The sequence below is a fragment of the Hyperoodon ampullatus genome (assembly GCF_949752795.1).
Source record: "Hyperoodon ampullatus genome assembly, chromosome: 14".
Lineage (NCBI taxonomy): Eukaryota > Metazoa > Chordata > Mammalia > Artiodactyla > Ziphiidae > Hyperoodon > Hyperoodon ampullatus.
This window is the reverse complement of record NC_136927.1, coordinates 76,571,065-76,590,708: the sequence shown is the minus strand read 5'-3', so window position 1 is coordinate 76,590,708 and position 19,644 is coordinate 76,571,065. Positions and strand designations below refer to the sequence as shown.

At 41.4% G+C, this 19,644-nt stretch overlaps 1 protein-coding gene across 6 annotated transcripts in view; it reads left to right on the top strand.

The window, feature by feature from the left end:
* STAU1 (staufen double-stranded RNA binding protein 1) overlaps nt 1–19,314 on the top strand; it is a gene marked incomplete at its 5' end in the record, with an annotated part of 41,233 nt that extends 21,919 nt beyond the window's left edge. For 4 of the 6 annotated variants that reach the window (XM_079720332.1, XM_079720330.1, XM_079720329.1 and 1 more), the window contains 7 exons: nt 12,478–12,708; nt 13,682–13,825; nt 15,625–15,771; nt 17,089–17,164; nt 17,388–17,707; nt 18,315–18,437; nt 19,219–19,314. In XM_079720332.1, the coding sequence (XP_079576458.1) occupies nt 12,478–12,708; nt 13,682–13,825; nt 15,625–15,771; nt 17,089–17,164; nt 17,388–17,707; nt 18,315–18,437; nt 19,219–19,308 (1,131 nt within the window). In that variant the 3' untranslated portion in view covers nt 19,309–19,314. The remainder of the gene's footprint in view (nt 1–12,477; nt 12,709–13,681; nt 13,826–15,624; nt 15,772–17,088; nt 17,165–17,387; nt 17,708–18,314; nt 18,438–19,218) is intronic. The other 2 variants (XM_079720331.1, XM_079720333.1) reach the window with 2 other exon arrangements.
* Nucleotides 19,315–19,644: the final 330 nt, after the last annotated feature.

Here is a 19,644-nt window from a genome sequence, read left to right as displayed (position 1 = left end):
TCCAAGAACATGGTATAACTCTCTGTCTGTTGGTGTCGTCTTTAATTTCTTTCATCAGTGTCTTATAGTTTTCTGCATACAGGTCTTCTGTCTCCTTAGGTAGGTTTATTCCTAGGTATTTTATTCTTTTTGTTGCAGTGGTAAGTGGGAGTGTTTCCTTAATTTCTCTTTCAGATTTTTCTTTAGTGTATAGGAATGCAAGAGATTTCTGTGCATTAATTTTGTATCCTGCAACTTTACCAAATTCATTGATGAGCTCTAGTAGTTTTCTGGTGGCATGTTTAGGATTCTCTATGTATAGTATCATGTCATCTGCAAACAGTGACAGTTTTACTTCTTCTTTTCCAATTTGTATTCCTTTTATTTCTTTTTCTTCTCTGATTGCCACGGCTAGGACTTCCAAAACTATGTTGAATAATAGTGGTGAGAGTGGACGTCCTTGTCTTGTTCCTGATCTTAGAGGAAATGCTTTCAGTTTTTCACCATTGAGAATGATGCTTGCTGTGGGTTTGTCATATATGGCCTTTATTATGTTGAGGTAGGTTCCCTCTATGCCCACTTTATGGAGAGTTTTTATCATAAATGGATGTTGAACTTTGTCCAAAGCTTTCTCTGCATCTATTGAGATGATCATGTGGTTTTTCTTCTTCAGTTTGTTAATATGGTGTATCATATGGATTGATCTGCATATATTGAAGAATCCTTGCATCCCTGGGATAAATCCCACTGGTGTATGATCCTTTTAATGTGTTGTTGGATTCTGTTTGCTAGTATTTTGTTGAGGATTTTTGCATCTATATTCATCAGTGATATTGGTCTGTAATTTTCTTTTTTTTGTAGTATCTTTGTCTGGTTTTGGTATCAGGGTGATGGTGGCCTCATAGAATGAGTTTGGGAGTGTTCCTTCCTCTGCAGTTTTTTGGAAGAGTTTGAGAAGGATGGGTGTTAGCTCTTCTCTAAGTGTTTGATAGAATTCACCTGTGAAGCCATCTGGTCCTGGACTTTTGTTTGTTGGAAGATTTTTAATCACAGTTTCAATTTCATTACTTGTGATTGGTCTGTTCATATTTTCTATTTCTTCCTGGTTCAGTCTTGGAAGGTTATACCTTTCTAAGAATTTGTCCGTTTCTTCCAGGTTGTCCATTTTATTGGCATAGAGTTGCTTGTAGTAGTCTCTTAGGATGCTTTGTATTTCTGCAGTGTCTGTTGTAACTTCTCCATTTTCATTTCTAATTTTATTGATTTGAGTCCTGTCACTCTTTTTCTTGATGAGTCTGGCTAATGGTTTATGAATTTTGTTTATCTTCTCAAAGAACCAGCTTTTAGTTTTATTGATCTTTGCTATTGTTTTCTTTGTTTCTATTTCATTTATTTCTGCTCTGATCTTTATGATTTCTTTCCTTTTGCTAACTTTGGGTTTTGTTTGTTCTTCTTTCTCTAATTCCTTTAGGTGTAAGGTTAGATTGTTTATTTAAGATTTTTCTTGTTTCTTGAGGTAGGCTTGTATAGCTATAAACTTCCCTCTTAGAACTGCTTTTGCTGCATCCCATAGGTTTTGGATCATCGTGTTTTCATTGTCATTTGTCTCTAGGTATTTTTTGATTTCCTCTTTGATTTCTTCAGTGATCTCTTGGTTATGTAGTAACGTATTGTTTACCCTCCATGTGTTTGTGTTTTTTATGTTTTTTTCCCTGTAATTCATTTCTAATCTCAGAGCGTTGTGATCAGAACAGATGCTTGATATGATTTCAATTTTCTTAAATTTTTTTTTCTTATTTATTTTATTTTATTTTATTTTTTTACATCTTTATTGGAGTATAATTGCTTAACAATGGTGTGTTAGTTTCTGCTTTATAACAAAATGAATCAGTTATACATATACATATGTTCCCGTATCCCCTCCCTCTTGCGTCTCCCTCCCGCGTCTCCCTCCCACCCTCCCTATCCCACCCCTCCAGGCGGTCACAAAGCACCGAGCTGATCTCCCTGTGCTATGCGACTGCTTCCCACTAGCTATCTACCTTACGTTTGGTAGTGTATATGTGTCCGTGCCTCTCTTTCGCTTTGTCACAGCTTACCCTTCCCCCTTCCCATATCCTCAAGTCCATTCTCTAGTAGGTCTGTGTCTTTATTCCTGTCTTACCCCTAGGTTCTTCATGACATTTTTTTCTTCTTAAATTCCATATATATGTGTTAGCATACGGTATTTGTCTTTCTCTTTCTGACTTACTTCACTCTGTATGACAGACTCCAGGTCTATCCACCTCATTACACATAGCTCAATTTCATTTCTTTTTATGGCTGAGTAATATTCCATTGTATATATGTGCCACATCTTCTTTATCCATTCATCCGATGATGGACACTTAGGTTGTTTCCATCTCCGGGCTATTGTGAATAGGGCTGCTATGAACATTTTGGTACATGACTCTTTTTGAATTATGGTTTTCTCAGGGTATATGCCCAGTAGTGGGATTGCTGGGTCATGTGGTAGTTCTATTTGTAGTTTTTTAAGGAACCTCCATACTGTTCTCCATAGTGGCTGCACCAATTCACATTCCCACCAGCAGTGCAAGAGTGTTCCCTTTTTTCCACACCCTCTCCAGCATTTATTGTTGCTAGATTTTTTGATGATGGCCATTCTGACTGGTGTGAGATGATACCTCAATTTAGTTTTGATTTGTATTTCTCTAATGATTAAAGATGTTGAGTATTCTTTCATGTGTTTGTTGGCAGTCTGTATATCTTCTGTGAAGAAATGTCTATTTAGGTCTTCTGCCCAGTTTTGGATTGGGTTTGTTTTTTTGTTACTGAGCTGCATGAGCTGCATATAAATTTTGGAGATTAATCCTTTGTCAGTTGCTTCATTTGCAAATATTTTCTCCCATTCTGAGGGTTGTCTTTTGATCTTGTTTATGGTTTCCTTTGCTGTGCAAAAGTTTTTAAGTTTCATTAGGTCCCATGTGTTTATTTTTGTCTTTATTTCCATTTCTCTAGGAGGTGGGTCAAAAAGGATCTTGCTGTGATTTATGTCATAGAGTTTTCTGCCTATGTTTTCCTCTAAGAGTTTGATAGTTTCTGGCCTTACATTTAGGTCTTTAATCCATTTTGAGCTTATTTTTGTGTATGGTGTTAGGGAGTGATCTAATCTCATACTTTTACATGTCCCTGTCCAGTTTTCCCAGCACCACTTATTGAAGAGACTGTCCTTTCTCCACTGTATATTCCTGCCTCCTTTATCAAAGATAAGGTGACCATATGTGCATGGGTTTATATCTGGGCTTTCTGTCCTGTTCCATTGATCTATCTTTCTGTTTTTGTGCCAGTACCATACTGTCTTGATTACTGTAGCTTTGTAGTATAGTCTGAAGTCAGGGAGCCTGATTCCTCCAGCTCCATTTTTCGTTCTCAAGATTCCTTTGGCTTTTCGGGGTCTTTTGTGTTTCCATACAAATTGTGAAATTTTTTGTTCTAGTTCTGTGAAAAATGCCAGTGGTAGTTTGATAGGGATTGCATTGAATCTGTAGATTGCTTTAGGTAGTAGAGTCATTTTCACAATGTTGATTCTTCCAATCCAAGAACATGGTATATCTCTCCATCTATTTGTATCATCTTTAATTTCTTTCATCAGTGTCTTATAATTTTCTGCATCCAGGTCTTTTATCTCCTTAGGTAGGTTTATTCCTAGATATTTTATTCTTTTTGTTGCAATAATACTGGGAGTGTTTTCTTGATTTCACTTTCAGATTTTTCATCATTAGTATATAGGAATGCCAGAGATTTCTGTGCATTAATTTTGTATCCTGCTACTTTACCAAATTCATTGATTAGCTCTAGTAGTTTTCTGGTAGCATCTTTAGGATTCTCTATGTATAGTATCATGTCATCTGCAAACAGTGACAGCTTTACTTCTTCTTTTCCGATTTGGATTCCTTTTATTTCCTTTTCTTCTCTGATTGTTGTGGCTAAAACTTCAAAAACTATGTTGAATAAGAGTGGTGAGAGTGGACAACCTTGTCTTGTTCCTGATCTTAGTGGAAATGTTTTCAGTTTTTCACCATTGAGGACGATGTTGGCTGTGGGTGTGTCATATATGGCCTTTATTATGTTGAGGAAAGTTCCCTCTATGCCTACTTTCTGCAGGGTTTTTATCATAAATGGGTGTTGACTTTTGTCAAAAGCTTTCTCTGCATCTATTGAGATGATCATATGGTTTTTCTCCCTCAATTTGTTAATATGGTATATCTCATTGATTGATTTGCATATATTGAAGAATCCTTGCATTCCTGGAATAAACCCCACTTGATCATGGTGTATGATCCTTTTAATGTGCTGTTGGATTCTGTTTGCTAGTATTTTGTTGAGGATTTTTGCATCTATGTTCATCAGTGATATTGGCCTGTAGTTTTCTTTCTTTGTGACATCCTTGTCTGGTTTTGGTATCAAGGTGATGGTGGCCTTGTAGAATGGGTTTGGGAGTGTTCCTCCCTCTGCTATATTTTGGAAGAGTTTGAGAAGAATAGGTGTTAGCTCTTCTCTAAATGTTTGATAGAATTCGCCTGTGAAGCCATCTGGTCCTGGGCTTTTGTTTGTTGGAAGATTTTTTATCACAGTTTCAATTTCAGTGCTTGTGATTGGTCTGTTCATATTTTCTATTTCTTCCTGATTCAGTCTTGGCAGGTTGTGCATTTCTAAGAATTTGTCCATTTCTTCCAGGTTGTCCATTTTATTGGCATAGAGTTGCTTGTAGTAATCTCTCATGATCTTTTGTATTTCTGCAGTGTCAGTTGTTACTTCTCCTTTTTCATTTCTAATTCTGTTGATTTGAGTCTTCTCCCTTTTTTTCTTGATGAGTCTGGATAATGGTTTATCAATTTTGTTTATCTTCTCGAAGAACCAGCTTTTAGTTTTATTGATCTTTGCTATCGTTTCCTTCATTTCTTTTTCATTTATTTCTGATCTGATTTTTATGATTTCATTCCTTCTGCTAACTTTGGGGTGTTTTTGTTCTTTCTCTAATTGCTTTAGGTGCAAGGTTAGGTTGTTTATTCGAGATGTTTCCTGTTTCTTAATGTGGGATTGTATTGCTATAAACTTCCCTCTTAGAACTGCTTTTGCTGCATCCCATAGGTTTTGGGTTGTCGTGCCTGTCATTTGTTTCTAGGTATTTTTTAATTTCCTCTTTGATTTCTTCAGTGATCACTTTGTTATTAAGTAGTGTATTGTTTAGCGTCCATGTGTTTGTATTTTTTTACAGATCTTTTCCTGTAATTGATATCTAGTCTCAGCATTGTGGTCAGAAGAGATACTTGATACAATTTCAATTTTCTTAAATTTACTGTGGCTTGATTTGTGACCCAAGATGTGATCTGTCCTGGAGAATGTTCCGTGCGCACTTGAGAAGAAAGTGTAATCTGTTTTTGGATAGAATGTCCTATAAATATCAATCAAATCTATCTGGTCTGTTTTGTCATTTAAAGCTTCTGTTTCCTTATCAATATTCTGTTTGGATGATCTGTCCATTGCTGTAAGTGAGGTGTTAAAAGTCCCCCACTATTATTGTGTTACTGTCGATTTCCTCTTTCATAGCTGTTAGCCATTGCCTTATGTATTGAGGTGCTCCTAGGTTGGGTGCATATATATTTATAATTGTTATATCTTCTTCTTGGATTGATCCCTTGATCATTATGTAGTGTCCTTCCTTGTCTCTTGTAACATTCTTTATTTTAAAGTCTATTTTATCTGATATGAGTATTGCTACTCCAACTTTCTTTTGATTTCCATTTGCATGGACTTTTTCCATCCCCTCACTTTCAGTCTGAATGTGTCCCTAGGTCTGAAGTGGGTCTCTTGTAGACAGCATATATATGGGTCTTGTTTTTGTATCCATTCAGCAAGCCTGTGTGTTTTGGTTGGAGCATTTAATCCATTTACGTTTAAGGTAATTATCGATATGTATGTTCCTTTGACCATTTTCTTAATTGTTTTGGGTTTGTTTTTGTAGGTCCTTCTCTTCTCTTGTGTTTCCCACTTAGAGAAGTTCCTTTAGCATTTGTTGTAGAGCTGGTTTGGTGGTGCTGAATTCTCTTAGCTTTTGCTTGTCTGTAAAGCTTTTGATTTTTCCATTGAGGATTCAAACTTTATATTTATTTAGCAAAGCAGTATTTATTCCTAGGGCAGCCATGGATCTCTAGGCGGTCCACAGCTGGCCTCTGTAGGTCCATTAACCTCCTAAAATGGTCTGAAGGGGATCCTGTTGATGTTCACATGTGTTTTCTTCTGGCGGGAGGGTCCGTTGCCTTCATAAGATTCTCAAAAGCATCTGCTACCCTCCAAATATTAAGAATCTTCTTAAGTGGGCCCTAAAAATGTCAGAGTAATTGTTAAAAAGACATAAGTTTCGTCATTGTCCAGTGTGTGCCTCCCAGTTCATCCATTTAATAACCTCATTTGTTGTTGGAGACTTTGTGGTCTAAAAACAACAATCAATGATTGTTAGTTCAAAATGGAAAATAAAGTACATTTAGTATGTGTTTCCTTCAAAGACACAGTGAGTCCAAATAGATTAGGCAGGTAAGGGGGAATTTTTTAAAAAGTTTCCCTAATTTTCAAAAATTCTTTGCAAATTCTTTCTTTCGATTTCTGTGCTTGGTTATGCAAGGTTGTTTTCCTTATCAACTATTTGGTCTTTCAAAGTTATAAAGAGTATAGGTTTAGTCTTCCAAAGAGCTTTAAAACTCGATGTATTTGTTACTTCAGCCACATGTAATTTGAGGTGGGACATCTGCTTAAAACAATTTTAAGTGGTTCATAAACTTCTTTTGGCCTATTTCTTTTTTAAAAAGTCTACCTGGGGCTTCCCTGGTGGCGCATTGGTTGAGAGTCTGCCTGCCGATGCAGGGGACATGGGTTCGTGCCCCGGTCCGGGAAGATCCCACATGCCGTGGAGCGGCTGGGCCCGTGATCCATGGCCACTGAGCCTGCACGTCCGGAGCCTGTGCTCCGCAATGGGAGAGGCCACAACAGTGAGAGGCCCACGTACTGCAAAAAAAAAAAAAAAGTCTACCTGAAGTTTATTGTCCTGTAAAATACTTTAATTATGTAGTTAGGTGATCCCCAAATTTCATGTCTGACTCTCATGAGATATATACCTTCTTCTATTAAGTGCTGGTGCCCTAAACTGGCTCCTGAGTTCAGTCCTTATCCCATCAGCTGAGTGATGGTGATTTCTGACCTCCAAACTCATCTGTTGCCGTGAGGCACAGGTGGGGGTAGGGAGCGGCACTTGGCTCACAGGGCCATCCCACACCCCCCCACACCCATGCCTGCCCCTTCCTGGCAGGCAGGACCAGTTTATATTGTCCCCTTTCCAGAGTGCAGCGCACCAGATGGCTCTCGGGCTGGCATCTTACCTGGCCCTACATCCCTTCCAGCCTTTTTGCCTCTGTTCTGGGTGGGAGGTGGTGGCTGGGGAGGCGATGAGACAGGGGACACACAGAATAACAGGGCTAGTTGTTGAGTGGGAACTAGGTGGGATCTTCATCCAGAGAAGCCTCATGGTCTCCCTGGGAACCTGTTGCGGGAAAGGGAAGAAATGCTTCTTTCCCTCCTGCTGAGGGATTAGTGTGGCACAAGAATGGATGTTTAAAGATTGGAGGGAGGGGTTCAAAGATTGTGGGAATGGGAGATGCCTGGCTTCTCGTGTCACCTAGGGGTTACAGAGGTGACTGCTGGGGCCAGGGCCCTAGATCCTTGTGAAGCTTGTCACCTGCCCACACCAATTGCTGCTTGCCTGAGAGTCACAGAGCTTTCTGGACCTTAGTGAGGGATTGCCATTTTATATTTTTGCTCTTTGGGATTTGGGGACCAGATTGCCTCTGTCCCACCTGTACTTTTGTTTAGGTTTTAGATTTGGCTTTCATACTTCTGTTCAGGAATATGTAACACTTAGCAGGGTATTGTCAGGTAGTCACAAAAGAAATTTTGGGAGTGCCCTGTGGTGGTGAATATCTCTTTAAAGTAATTTTTTTTTTTTTTTTTTTGTGGTACGCGGGCCTCTCACTGCTGTGGCCTCTCCCGCCGCGGAGCACAGGCTCCAGACGCGCAGGCCCAGCGCCCATGGCTCACGGGCCCAGCCGCTCCGCAGCATGCGGGATCCTCCCAGACTGGGGCGCGAACCCGTGTCTCCTGCATCGGCAGGCAGACCCTTAACCACTGCGCCACCAGGGAAGCCCTAAAGTAATTATTTAAAACGTGACAGTTTGTGTGTAGGTAGTGTCGTTGAGTTTGTTAATATGAGTGCTTACATTAAATAGCTCTCACATATCCAAAGTTCATATTAGCTTAGTAGATTAGTAGGTTGAGCAAAGCTTTTATTTTTTCCCCACAATTCTATCTCTGGCACCTGGAAGATTCCCTGGCCTATATTGGATGCTTGGGGAGTATTTATTGAATAAATGAATAGAGTAGTTTTTTGTTTTTTGCTTTTTGACAGATAGTAAGATATGTCATGTTGGAAGCTGAGTTAAGTGTGCAATAGAGAAGACAGGAGCCATTCATATAGCTTTTCAGAAAAATGTATACAGCTAGATTTTTTATAAAATACATAGTTGTAGTTAGAAAATGTTATGGTGCTGATTGATACAGTCACTGGGAGGCAGTTGTGACTTGATCCCACTAAATACATTCTAGGGTAAATTGCAGATGTAGATTGGTGGGATTATGATGTGAGCAGACAATGAACATGGTTGCTGAGGGACCAGGGTGGACTGTGAATCTGAAGTGAGCCATCAGGGTGGCTACCCTTACTTTTCGAGTCTCATCTGAGGACGCAGAGAGCACTGTTCAGGGAGGGAGCATTTGGAATATAGGCTGTCAGTGTGGGAGGGCATCCCGGGGGCCCTCTTAAGATCAGTCTGCAAGCGCCTGTGCGAGTGGGGCTCTTCCCAACAAACCTCTTCCTTTGTAGGGCAGTGAGGCTGCTCTCTGAGATGCCTCCCTTTCTCACCTTTGAGCACAGCACAGCCAGTTCTTGGGCTCACACAGATTTCCTAGACATCTTTTCAACTTTTTATTTTGAAACATTTCAAACCAATGGAAAAGTTGCAAGCGTAGGGCCGTGAATGTATCCTTCACATTGATTCACCAGTGGTTAACATTTTAGCACATTTTTTTTTCTCTCTATAAATGTACATATTTTTCTATTTTTCATTCTGCTGAATCATTTGAGAGCAAGTGGCAGACATCATGCCCTTTGACTCCTAATATTTCAGTATGTGTCTCTTAAGAACAAGGACATTATCTTAAAATAACTATAATCTGATTGTCAATACAGGAAATTTAGCATTGCTGTAATACTGTTACCTAATATACATCCTAGATTCACATATTGCCAGTTGTCCCCATGATGTCCTTTAGAGAAGGTATTTTCCTGGTCTTGAGTCTGGTACAGGATCACACATTGCGTTTAGCTGATGCATCTCTTTAGTCTCCTTTAATCTGTAACAGTTCCTCAGTGTTTGTTTGTTTGTTTTTGTCTTTTATGATATTGGTTTTTTTTTCAACATCTTTATGGAGTATAATTGCTTTACAATGGTGTGTTAGTTCCTGCTTTATAACAAAGTGAATCAGTTATACATATACATATGTTCCCATATCTCTTCCCTCTTGCATCTCCCTCCCTCCCACCCTCCCTATCCCACCCCTCTAGGTGGTCACAAAGCTGATCTCCCTGTGCTATGGCTGCTTCCCACTAGCTATCTAGTGTGGTAGTGTATATATGTCCATGCCACTCTCTCATTTTGTCCCAGCTTACCCTTCCCCCTCCCCATATCCTCAAGTCCATTCTCTAGTAGGTCTGTGTCTTTATTCCCGTCTTGCCCCTAGGTTCTTCATGACCTTTTTTTTTTTTTAATTCCATATATATGTGTTAACATACGGTATTTGTTTTTCTCTTTCTGACTTCACTCTGTATGACAGACTCTAGTCCATCCACCTCACTACAAATAGTTCAATTTCATTTCTTTTTATGGCTGAGTAATATTCCATTGTATATATGTGCCACATCTTCGTTATCCATTCATCTGTTGATGGACACTTAGGTTGCTTCCATGTCCTGGCTATTGTAAATAGTGCTGCAGTGAACATTGTGGTACATGTCTCTTTTTGAATTATGGTTTTGTCAGGGTATATGCCCAGTAGTGGGATTGCTGGGTCATATGGAAGTCAGAAAGAGAAAACAAATACAGTATGTTAACACATATGTATGGAATCTTAAAAAAAACCAAAACAAAACTGGTTCTTATTAACCTAGGGGCAGGACAGGAATAAAGATGCAGACGTAGAGAATGGACTTGAGGACACTGGGAGGGGGAAGGGTAAGCTGGGATGAAGTGAGAGAGTAGCATTGACATATATACACTACCAAACGTAAAATAGATAGCTAGTGGGAAGCAGCTGCATAGCACAGGGAGGTCAGCTCGGTGCTTTGTGACCACCTAGAGGGGTGGGATAGGGAGGGTGGGAGGGAGATGCAAGAGGGAGGGGATATGGGGATATATGTATGCATATAGCCGATTCACTTTGTTATACAGCAGAAACTAACACAACATTATAAAGCAATTATACTCCAATAAAGATGTTAAAAAAAAAGATATAATATGGATTGTTGGGTGTTGAGTTTCTTATCCTTAACAGAATGCTTTTAAGTCTTATCCATGTGTATCAGTAGTTTAATGCTACTGTATTGGTATTCCAGTATATGAATATAAAACTCTAATTTATCCATTGTCCTATTGATAGATATTGGATAGTTGGGAACCATTATAAATAAGGTTGATAAGTCTTCTTGGGTGCATGTGCACTCAGAATTGCTAAGTCAAAGGGTAGGTGTTTATAAAAATTCTCAAAACTATTTCCCAAAGTGATTGTACCAATTTACACTCCCACCACTTGTTCCACATCCTTGCCAAAAGTACCTGTTGAAGTTGAAGTATTTTTTTAATTGAATATTTGTCTTTTTATTATTGACTTGTAGGAATTCTTTAAATGTTCTGGATATAATTCCTTTGTTTGGTACATATATTGCAAATATTCTCTCCCATTCTATGAGTTCCCTTTTTAAATTTTTAAATGTTGTCTTTTGATGAGCAGTTTTTAATTTTGAGGACTTCTAATTTGTGTTTTTTGTGTTCAAGAATTCTTTGCCAACCTCATGGTCACGAAGTTTTCTCCTGTGTTTTCTTCTGAAAGCTTTATAGTTTTAGCTTTCATGTTTGGGTCTGTGTTCTAGCTTCAGTTAATTTTTGTTTTTGGTTGAGTTTAGGATCTTGGTTCAGTTTTTACCCCACGTGGATATCTAGTTGCTCCAATGTCATTAAAAAAAAAAAGACTTTGGATTTGCTTTGGTGTGTTTGCCAAAAATCAAAAGACCGTCTATGTGCAGGTCTATTTCTACATTCTGTTCTGTTTTATTATTGATCTTTTGGTTTATCCTTAAACAATACCATGATGTTGTAGATGCTGTAACTTTACAGAAAGTCTTGAAATCTGGCAGTGTAAGTCTGCTAACTCAGTTGTTCTTTTCAAGGGTATCTTGGCTCATGTAGGTTGGATTTGATTTTTATTTTCCTTCTGTGTGATTATGTAATCACTTTAATTACAGTTAGGTTTCTGTTCATATTCCATTTTAGTATTTTCCCCCATCTCTGTTGACTTATTCTTATATATTTAATATGTGTAATACTAAATGCTTCCAAGAGTCAAAGCTACACAAGATATATTCAGAAGTGTCATCTCGTCCCCTTTCTACCCCAACGCCTCCTACCTGCTATAGGGAACTGATTCCATTGGTTTCTGCTTTATCCTTCCTGAGTTTCTTTTTGCAAAAAATAAGCATATAAACACACACACTTGTGTGTCTATTTATAGGTGTGTGTATATGTATACATAGGTTTAACACCCCCCCACCCTTTGTGCACTCTTTTGCAGTTTGCTTTTTTCAGTTACTATGTACTGGAAATCACTTTATGTGGTTGGAGATTTTCTTATTCCTTTTTACAGCTGTAGAGCAGCCAGTATCTAATAAGCTCAATCTTGGCTGGCAGCTCAGAGCAAATATTAAACTTGAACTCTGTGTGCTGCATTTATTTCTGGGCTTTGCTGGGCCAGTTCCCTTTCTGCCATTTACAGGGGAGCTCACTAAACTCAGGACAGTCTGTGTCCTGACTGGGTGGGCGGGAGTAGAAAATGTTTCCCTATTCCATGTCTGTTTTGGACTCATCAGACCTGAGAACATTAACAAGTTTGGGGGAAAAAAAAGAAATGGGAAGAGAAAGCATTCAGGATTATCAGTGTTTACACTCCCTTCATTTAATGGGTCTTGTTCTCAATTCCCCTTTTCCTGTGTTTCGTGTGAAGTCGTGTGCTAATCAGTGTGCCGTGCAGCTGGTAATGAGTGTCTGTCACGCTTTCACTCAGTCTTTCCCTCTAAAACAGGTTGCCCGGGAGAGTGGCCCACCCCACATGAAGAGCTTTGTGACCAGGGTGTCGGTTGGGGAGTTTGTCGGGGAAGGTGAAGGGAAGAGCAAGAAGATTTCAAAGAAAAATGCTGCTATAGCTGTTCTTGAGGAGCTGAAGAAGTTACCGCCCCTGCCTACAGTTGAGCGAGTGAAGCCCAGAATCAAAAAGAAAACAAAATCCATAGTCAGGGTAAGGACTTTTCTGAATGAAGAGGGCGTTTTCATTGCCCAGAGGCAGCTGGGGGGTTAGAAGGCTGGTGAAAGAGGTCGGGAGCTGGCAGGCACAGGCCCGGCCTCGGAGAGCCTTTACAGGGGCCACCTGGTGTTGCTCGCACAGGAGTCCCAGGTTAGGCAATGACAGGGACACTGTGCCGGCTTCACTGGAGGCTCTGCAGGCGGCCACGCCCGTCTGGGTGCGATCACAGTGAGGAGCTGTGTGTTGGCAGCCATGCTGCCCATCTGCGGGGAGGGTAGTTAAATCGTGCTGCCTCCGTCTCGTCGCCCACTGCGCAGTTCTGAACGCGCAGGAGACCCTGGGCGGGGAGATGTCTGGGGCAGGCGTAGGAGTCAGACGTATACACCTTGTTCTTATTTTTGAGTCACGCTAAAGGACCTATCAAAAATTGTACTGTCTCTCACCCTCCCAAAGAAGGGACAGGGGTCCATTCGGGGACATTTATGAACACCAGGATCCATTCTGATTGTCAGTAGAGTTCCATGTTGTATCAAAATCCAAGTTTTTCTCACACACATGTTAGCATATGGTTTCTGGATTTTGAGTCATTGTTAAGAAAGCTGGGAACCCATCCCTATAATGTAGCCTTTTGGGAAGTTTTAGAAAGAGTTTGTTATATTTTTCTACCTCTTCATTTACTATCATATGTTGACATTTACTGTTCAAAAGCAGACGTTACAATGATGCTTGCCTACTCGTAGTGAATAGTGATGTTGGTTTGCTAAGAAGACCTTAAAATCACCTCAGAGCGATCATAGAAAATCATTAGGCATCTTTCAATTTAAAAAAAGGTTTAAAAAAGATATGATTAATTCTGAGCCGTTAGAACAACATAGAAGTAATCAGCTGTCATGTCCTGGTCTCTGAATTGGCAAGGTCCTTTCTGTGACTAACATGGCACATGATTTCTACATTCATTGTTCCTCAGCTACAAAGCAGCCCGGAGTACGGCCAGGGGATGAACCCGATTAGCAGACTGGCCCAGATCCAGCAGGCAAAAAAGGAGAAGGAGCCAGAGTACCTCCTCCTCACTGAGCGAGGCCTCCCGCGCCGCAGGGAGTTTGTGATGCAGGTGGGTCAGCCGGCTTGTGGGCGGCCCTTCTCTGACTGCCTCCTGTCTCAGGGCCTGAGGTGGTTCAGGGGCCGGACACCTCTCCCCAGGAGGCCGGGTCCAGTGGGCACTCCCTGCCGCCAAATGTCACTGTTATTAGACCGTGTTGCCTGCACTAATCTGATGCCTTAAAACGTGCTTGTCTGCACGGCACACATGCTGCTGTATCAACAGGTAGGGGCCTGGACTCACTGCGCCTGTTAAGAGGAGGGGAATCGTGGGTAACTTTTTTTCTGTGTTACTTCTTGAAGGTTAATATTGTTCTTCTCAGAAGCTTTATGAATTATAGAAAGGGTCTGCTTCTGCTTCTCCTGATCCTTCTGTAGAGCCTGGAGTCCGGGGATTGGGTTCACGCTTCAGATTTGTACAGAGTGTTTCTCCACGCACTCAGCTTATTAAACAGTTATTCACACGGGCAGCTGAATGTGTGATTTGAATTTAATAGTGTTTTCTGGTGAAAAACAGAATACTTCACTCTGCATAGCAGTTTACAGCTTTTAAAGCACCATCAGTTAGCCTGGTGTGTTTCACCTCTGCAGTCAGAGGGCAGGAAGAGTAATGACCCTTCCATGTACAAGAGAAAATTGCAGCTTGTTGAGAGGCTCAGTAATTTGCCTAGGATCAAACGGCTGGTAGATGCCCGGTTGGGATTCAACCTCAGGCCCCTCTTCACAGGCCAGGGAGGGTGTCCTTGACTCTTTTGTGACAGGGCTTTTGGTTTTGGTCTGCAGTCAAGACCAGCTTGGAAGGGGATGGTAAGCAGTGATGTGTGCTGGAGTATGTTTAACAGCCAACTCTTAGGGAAAGGCAGTGTGTGTGCAGACTATACACGTATGTGCACACGTGTTATATGTACATGTGCGTATATTATAAATTTTACTGATAGGAAGGAAGTGTAGCATACAATTTACAAAAAATATGTAATACTCTTGTAAATTTCATACATCTGTAACTTCAGTGTGACAGTCACCAATAGCAGCGTTACAGAATGAGACTCATGTGAATTCTTTATTCCTCTCAGGTTCAGCAAGGAGGTTTGCTCCTGTCATGTTGAATGACTGTGGTACTAGCATGAGTACTGGTTGATATTTTTATTTACATTAACAACAAAGACATGTCAGAACTTCACTCATTTAAACAATATGAATGGCTTCTTTGCTGAATCAGATAATAATTTCCCAAGACTGGAAGTTTCACTTTTTTGTATTAGTTACGTCATGGCTGCAGACTTGACAACAATTTAAAGCTTAATCTGCATTATTAACCTTTTCTCCATCACTTAAGCTTAAGAATAGACAATCAACAGTATAACTTAATCCTTGATAAGTAGTAGTTGCAGATTTCTGTGGTGTAAGTACTCTCACTGTGGCCATTTTCCATCTGAGTTGGAAAGAGATGTGTAGCTGCATATTGACACCATACACATACAAGTGTAAAGAACCTCAAAAGCATAGACAATTGTAAAATGGAGTCCAGTTAGGAAGTGATGAATTTGAAGTATTCATTACCTCTGTTTGTTAAAATAATTTGTTTAATTATAAGCTTATATACTTTAGTGTTTAATAATAGCTACCTTTAACAGCCACCTCTCCAAATTCCTCAGGATTTCATAATGGGCTCTCACAGGCTGGTGCAAGCCAGCTCCAGGGCACCACTGTTAAGCCATCCATCTTCTGACCATTCTGGGTTCTTTTCAGTTCCTGACCCATCTTTATTCTAAAGAGTTAAGCCCTGATCTGAGTTCTGCCTTCTTTATGCAGGTGAAGGTGGGAAACCACACTGCAGAAGGATCAGGCACCAATAAGAAGGTGGCCAAACGCAATGCAGCCGAGAACATGCTGGAAATCCTTGGTTTCAAAGTCCCACAGGCTCAGCCCACCAAACCAGCCCTCAAATCAGAGGAGAAGGTGACTGCTCAGGGCTCTGTGTCCTTGCTCTCTAATTGCAAGATGACCTTCTCACCTCAGGACTCTGACTCCTCCAGGGCTAAGCTTCAGGGCAAGGCTTCATCCTCCTGGCAGTAAAGCAGCCTGGCCGAGCAGGGTCCTAGCATTTGCTTCATCATAATGTGGTCAGAAGGGGAGTTGCATGTCCATGGCTCCAAGCGTGGTGGTGCTGGGTTAAGTCGTTACTGTTCCAGTATCTTTGTGGTCTGGGATGCTTGGTGGAGGGCAGGCAGCTTGCTCCTCTCCTTTTGTGGGATGACGGGTAATTAACTGGACTTGAAATTGATGTGTGTGTGATTCTATCATTTGTGCTCTTTGAGTCCTGCATGAAAGACTAATCAGCCTTAGGCTTTTGTTAGTTGTGGAACATGCTTGGGACACTGAGACAGTGTGATAATAGAGTCAGGGCCAAATCCATAGTTTCGATTTGGGATTTCTTTCTCTTTATGAATTGAACATTAGACAAAAATGATCCCATATTGAAAATCGCACTTCTGCCGAGGTTGGTGAGCAGCACCCTCAGTGAAAGCCTTGGCTGACCTTGTTTCCAGTCACTGGATGGTCCTTTCAGGATAAACTTGAAAACACCAGGACTGTTTCAGTCGTGTCTGTCAGTCCTGTCAGCAGAGAGAAATGGCAGCAGCTGTGGCCACATAGTTAATAACTGGGATCCCAAACACTCACCAGAGAATCTGTAGAGATCCTGGACTTGGCTTTGGGGGTTTTCATTCCAAAATCTTACAGAGCATCATAGGCACCTTTGCCTTCTCAGAAGGGAGACCTTTGTGTTTGGCAAAATTTTTATCTAGTAACATTTTCCCTCTACATTTGTTATCTTTGGTTATGTCATTTTATCTTTTAGTGCGACATGTGCTCCAGGAAATACTCTTTATTCAATTATTTAGCATCAGCCTAAAAGTTTCTTTCTTGGTCAGCTCTATCAATCTAACATCTTCAGGGTCCTTCTGGTTAAACATTCCCCTCTCTTCTTGTGAGCACAGAACAGAGGCCCCATCCCTTAGATGCTGTTCGTGGACAGGCTGACGTGGCTGAGAGTGTGCTTTGGGAGAAAGCAGGGGGCTCTGCTGTGGGCACATTGGCGGCACAAGCAGACCAGTGGTGGGGCCTTGGGAGAGGGCCTTTCTGCCAGTGCCCTCATCGTTTAAAAGTTTATAAACTAAGATTAGTGCTGGTTGGAGTTTGTTTAGTTTTGGACAGAAGGAACTAATTTTTCAACAGTTTGATTGATGCTCATGGCTTTTTTTTTTTTTTTTTAAGACACCCATAAAGAAACCAGGGGATGGAAGAAAAGTAACGTTTTTTGAACCTGGCTCTGGGGATGAAAATGGGACTAGTAAGTGTGATGTTAATACTGTCTTGATCTGACTGTGATTCTGGGCTTTGCGTGGTTCCTGGTAATAGCAGGAACCTAGGTAATGAGTTAGTGTTCAGTGCTTGGTTCTGCATTACCCCTGTGCTGTTGTGTGTGCTGGGGGAGGGCCAGCGTGGGGTTTTACAACATCTCTCCACGTGGCACACGTGGACTTGAGTTGATTTGTCTGCATGTCCCTCCCCAGGCAATAAAGAGGATGAGTTCAGGATGCCTTATCTTAGTCATCAGCAGCTGCCTGCTGGAATTCTTCCCATGGTGCCCGAAGTTGCCCAGGCTGTAGGAGTCAGTCAAGGGCATCACACCAGAGAGTTCACCAGGGTAGCTCCGAACCCTGCCAAGGCCACGGTAACTGCCATGATAGCCCGTGAATTGTTGTATGGGGGCACCTCGCCTACAGCCGAGACCATTTTAAAGAATAACATCTCTTCAGGCCACGTACCCCATGGACCTCTCACGAGACCCTCAGAGCAGTTGGACTATCTTTCCAGAGTCCAGGGATTCCAGGTAACTGTTGGGTCTGAGCTGTGTGGTCTGTACCTCAGTGCGGTCATCTCTGGTTTCTCTCAGTACTAAGTACCTTGTTTTTTAAATCAAGTTCTTTGTCTAGGGGGATGGTTGGGGGAAGCATGGTAAAGAGTGGTCCTGAGGAAGGGAGGAGGCACGGGAAGTATTAGAACCCTGGATGGTAAGAATATCCTCAACCTTTGGTAATTTTTAAAAATCCAGGCCAACCGTAATAACAAAGCCTCGAATCCAGTGCTAGTTACACATTTAGACTTCAGTGAGAACAGATTCATTGTGCTGGCCCTTCTGCTACCTGCTAGGAAAGGACATGGCTTCTTCCACACCAGGGTTTCTGAGTAGACATTTAGGTTCCTGGAAGATTCTGGAAGCTGGGGCGCTGGCATCCTGCCTGCAGCCCTCAGTGCCCCTTAGCAGCAGACCCCACTGTGAGTCTCTTGTGCCTGTTGAGCAGGAGTTGGTGTAGACAAGTCAGGCTGAGACCAGGGAGAGGTGTCATTTCTGTTCACTGGGCCCAGAGCCGCAGCCCTGTGCCCCGCTCATACTCCCTGCCTTCCTATCCTTGCCTCAGTTTTCTTTTCCCCTTTAGGTTGAATACAAAGACTTCCCCAAAAACAACAAGAACGAATTTGTATCTCTTATCAATTGCTCCTCTCAGCCGCCCCTGATCAGCCATGGTATCGGAAAGGATGTGGAGTCCTGCCACGATATGGTACGTTACCCCTCACGGCGGGCCTGGCTTGCTGCTGGCCTCAGAAAGACAGGAAGAGGGTTCTCCTGTAGACTTCGAGAACAGTTGATTGTTTTATAGGTTTCATATTTCTGAAGACTTTTCTTAGGTTACTGGCTTGATTTCTCATTCTGTTGATCAGAATTCATGGGCTTTGGCCAAACCCTCTCCTCTCTTCCCTTGCTGACCTGAGAGGTGGACTTGGATCCTGGAACGCATCCAGATACTGTATTCAGTTCATCTCTGACCAGAACAAGGAATTGCAGGCCCAAGTTCTGGCAACTTAGAAAGCCCCTTGTTTTGGTGTTCTGTTCAGATGAAATTATTATTGTAAGAAATACTAAAACGAAGAAAAGGAATTGATTAAATTAATTGACATTAACTGTGGTATATTCACCTGATGTAATATAATGTACCCATCATATTATTGTCACCGAGGGTAATGTATTCTAATTCTAACACGGAAACATGATAAGGTTTTATTTTAAAGCGGGATATAAAATTTGTACAGTCTGGTGACCACAGGTTAAAAATATTAGAAGGCAATGTAATAAAATTAACAGAGGTTGTGATTCAGTGAGGTAACCATGGATAACATTTTTTAATTTATATTTTTAATTACAAGTTCAAACATGAACGGGTTATTTAGTGGGACCACTTGTTTTGTTGGGCAACAGGAGAAGCCCTCCACTCGCTGTTCAGTGTCGTGTACTGTGGTCCTGAGCGGTGGCTGTGGTTTGACTTCCCTTTTCATTCCTGCTAGGCTGCACTGAACATTTTAAAGTTGCTGTCTGAGTTGGACCAACAAAACACAGAGATGCCAAGAACAGGAAATGGACCAATGTCTGTGTGAGTGAGCTGATCTACATGGAAAGGCAGTTCTGTTTCTCATTTGCATTAAATTCAAATTGTCTGCTCAACTTAGTAGTGAAATACTTGCCTTAGTCACTTTCTGTCCCTTTGCCCTGAAAGGTTTCCAAGTTTTGGGCAGAGAGCTCTACTTTTTTAAAATTTGTTTGTTTTGTTTTTTTAATTAAGTAATTTATTTATTTATTTTTGCTGTGTTGGGTCTTCGTTTCTGTGCGAGGGCTTTCTCTAGTCGCGGCGAGTGGGGGCCACTCTTCATCGCGGTGCGCAGGCCTCTCACTGTCGCGGCCTCTCTTGTTGCGGAGCACAGGCTCCAGACGCG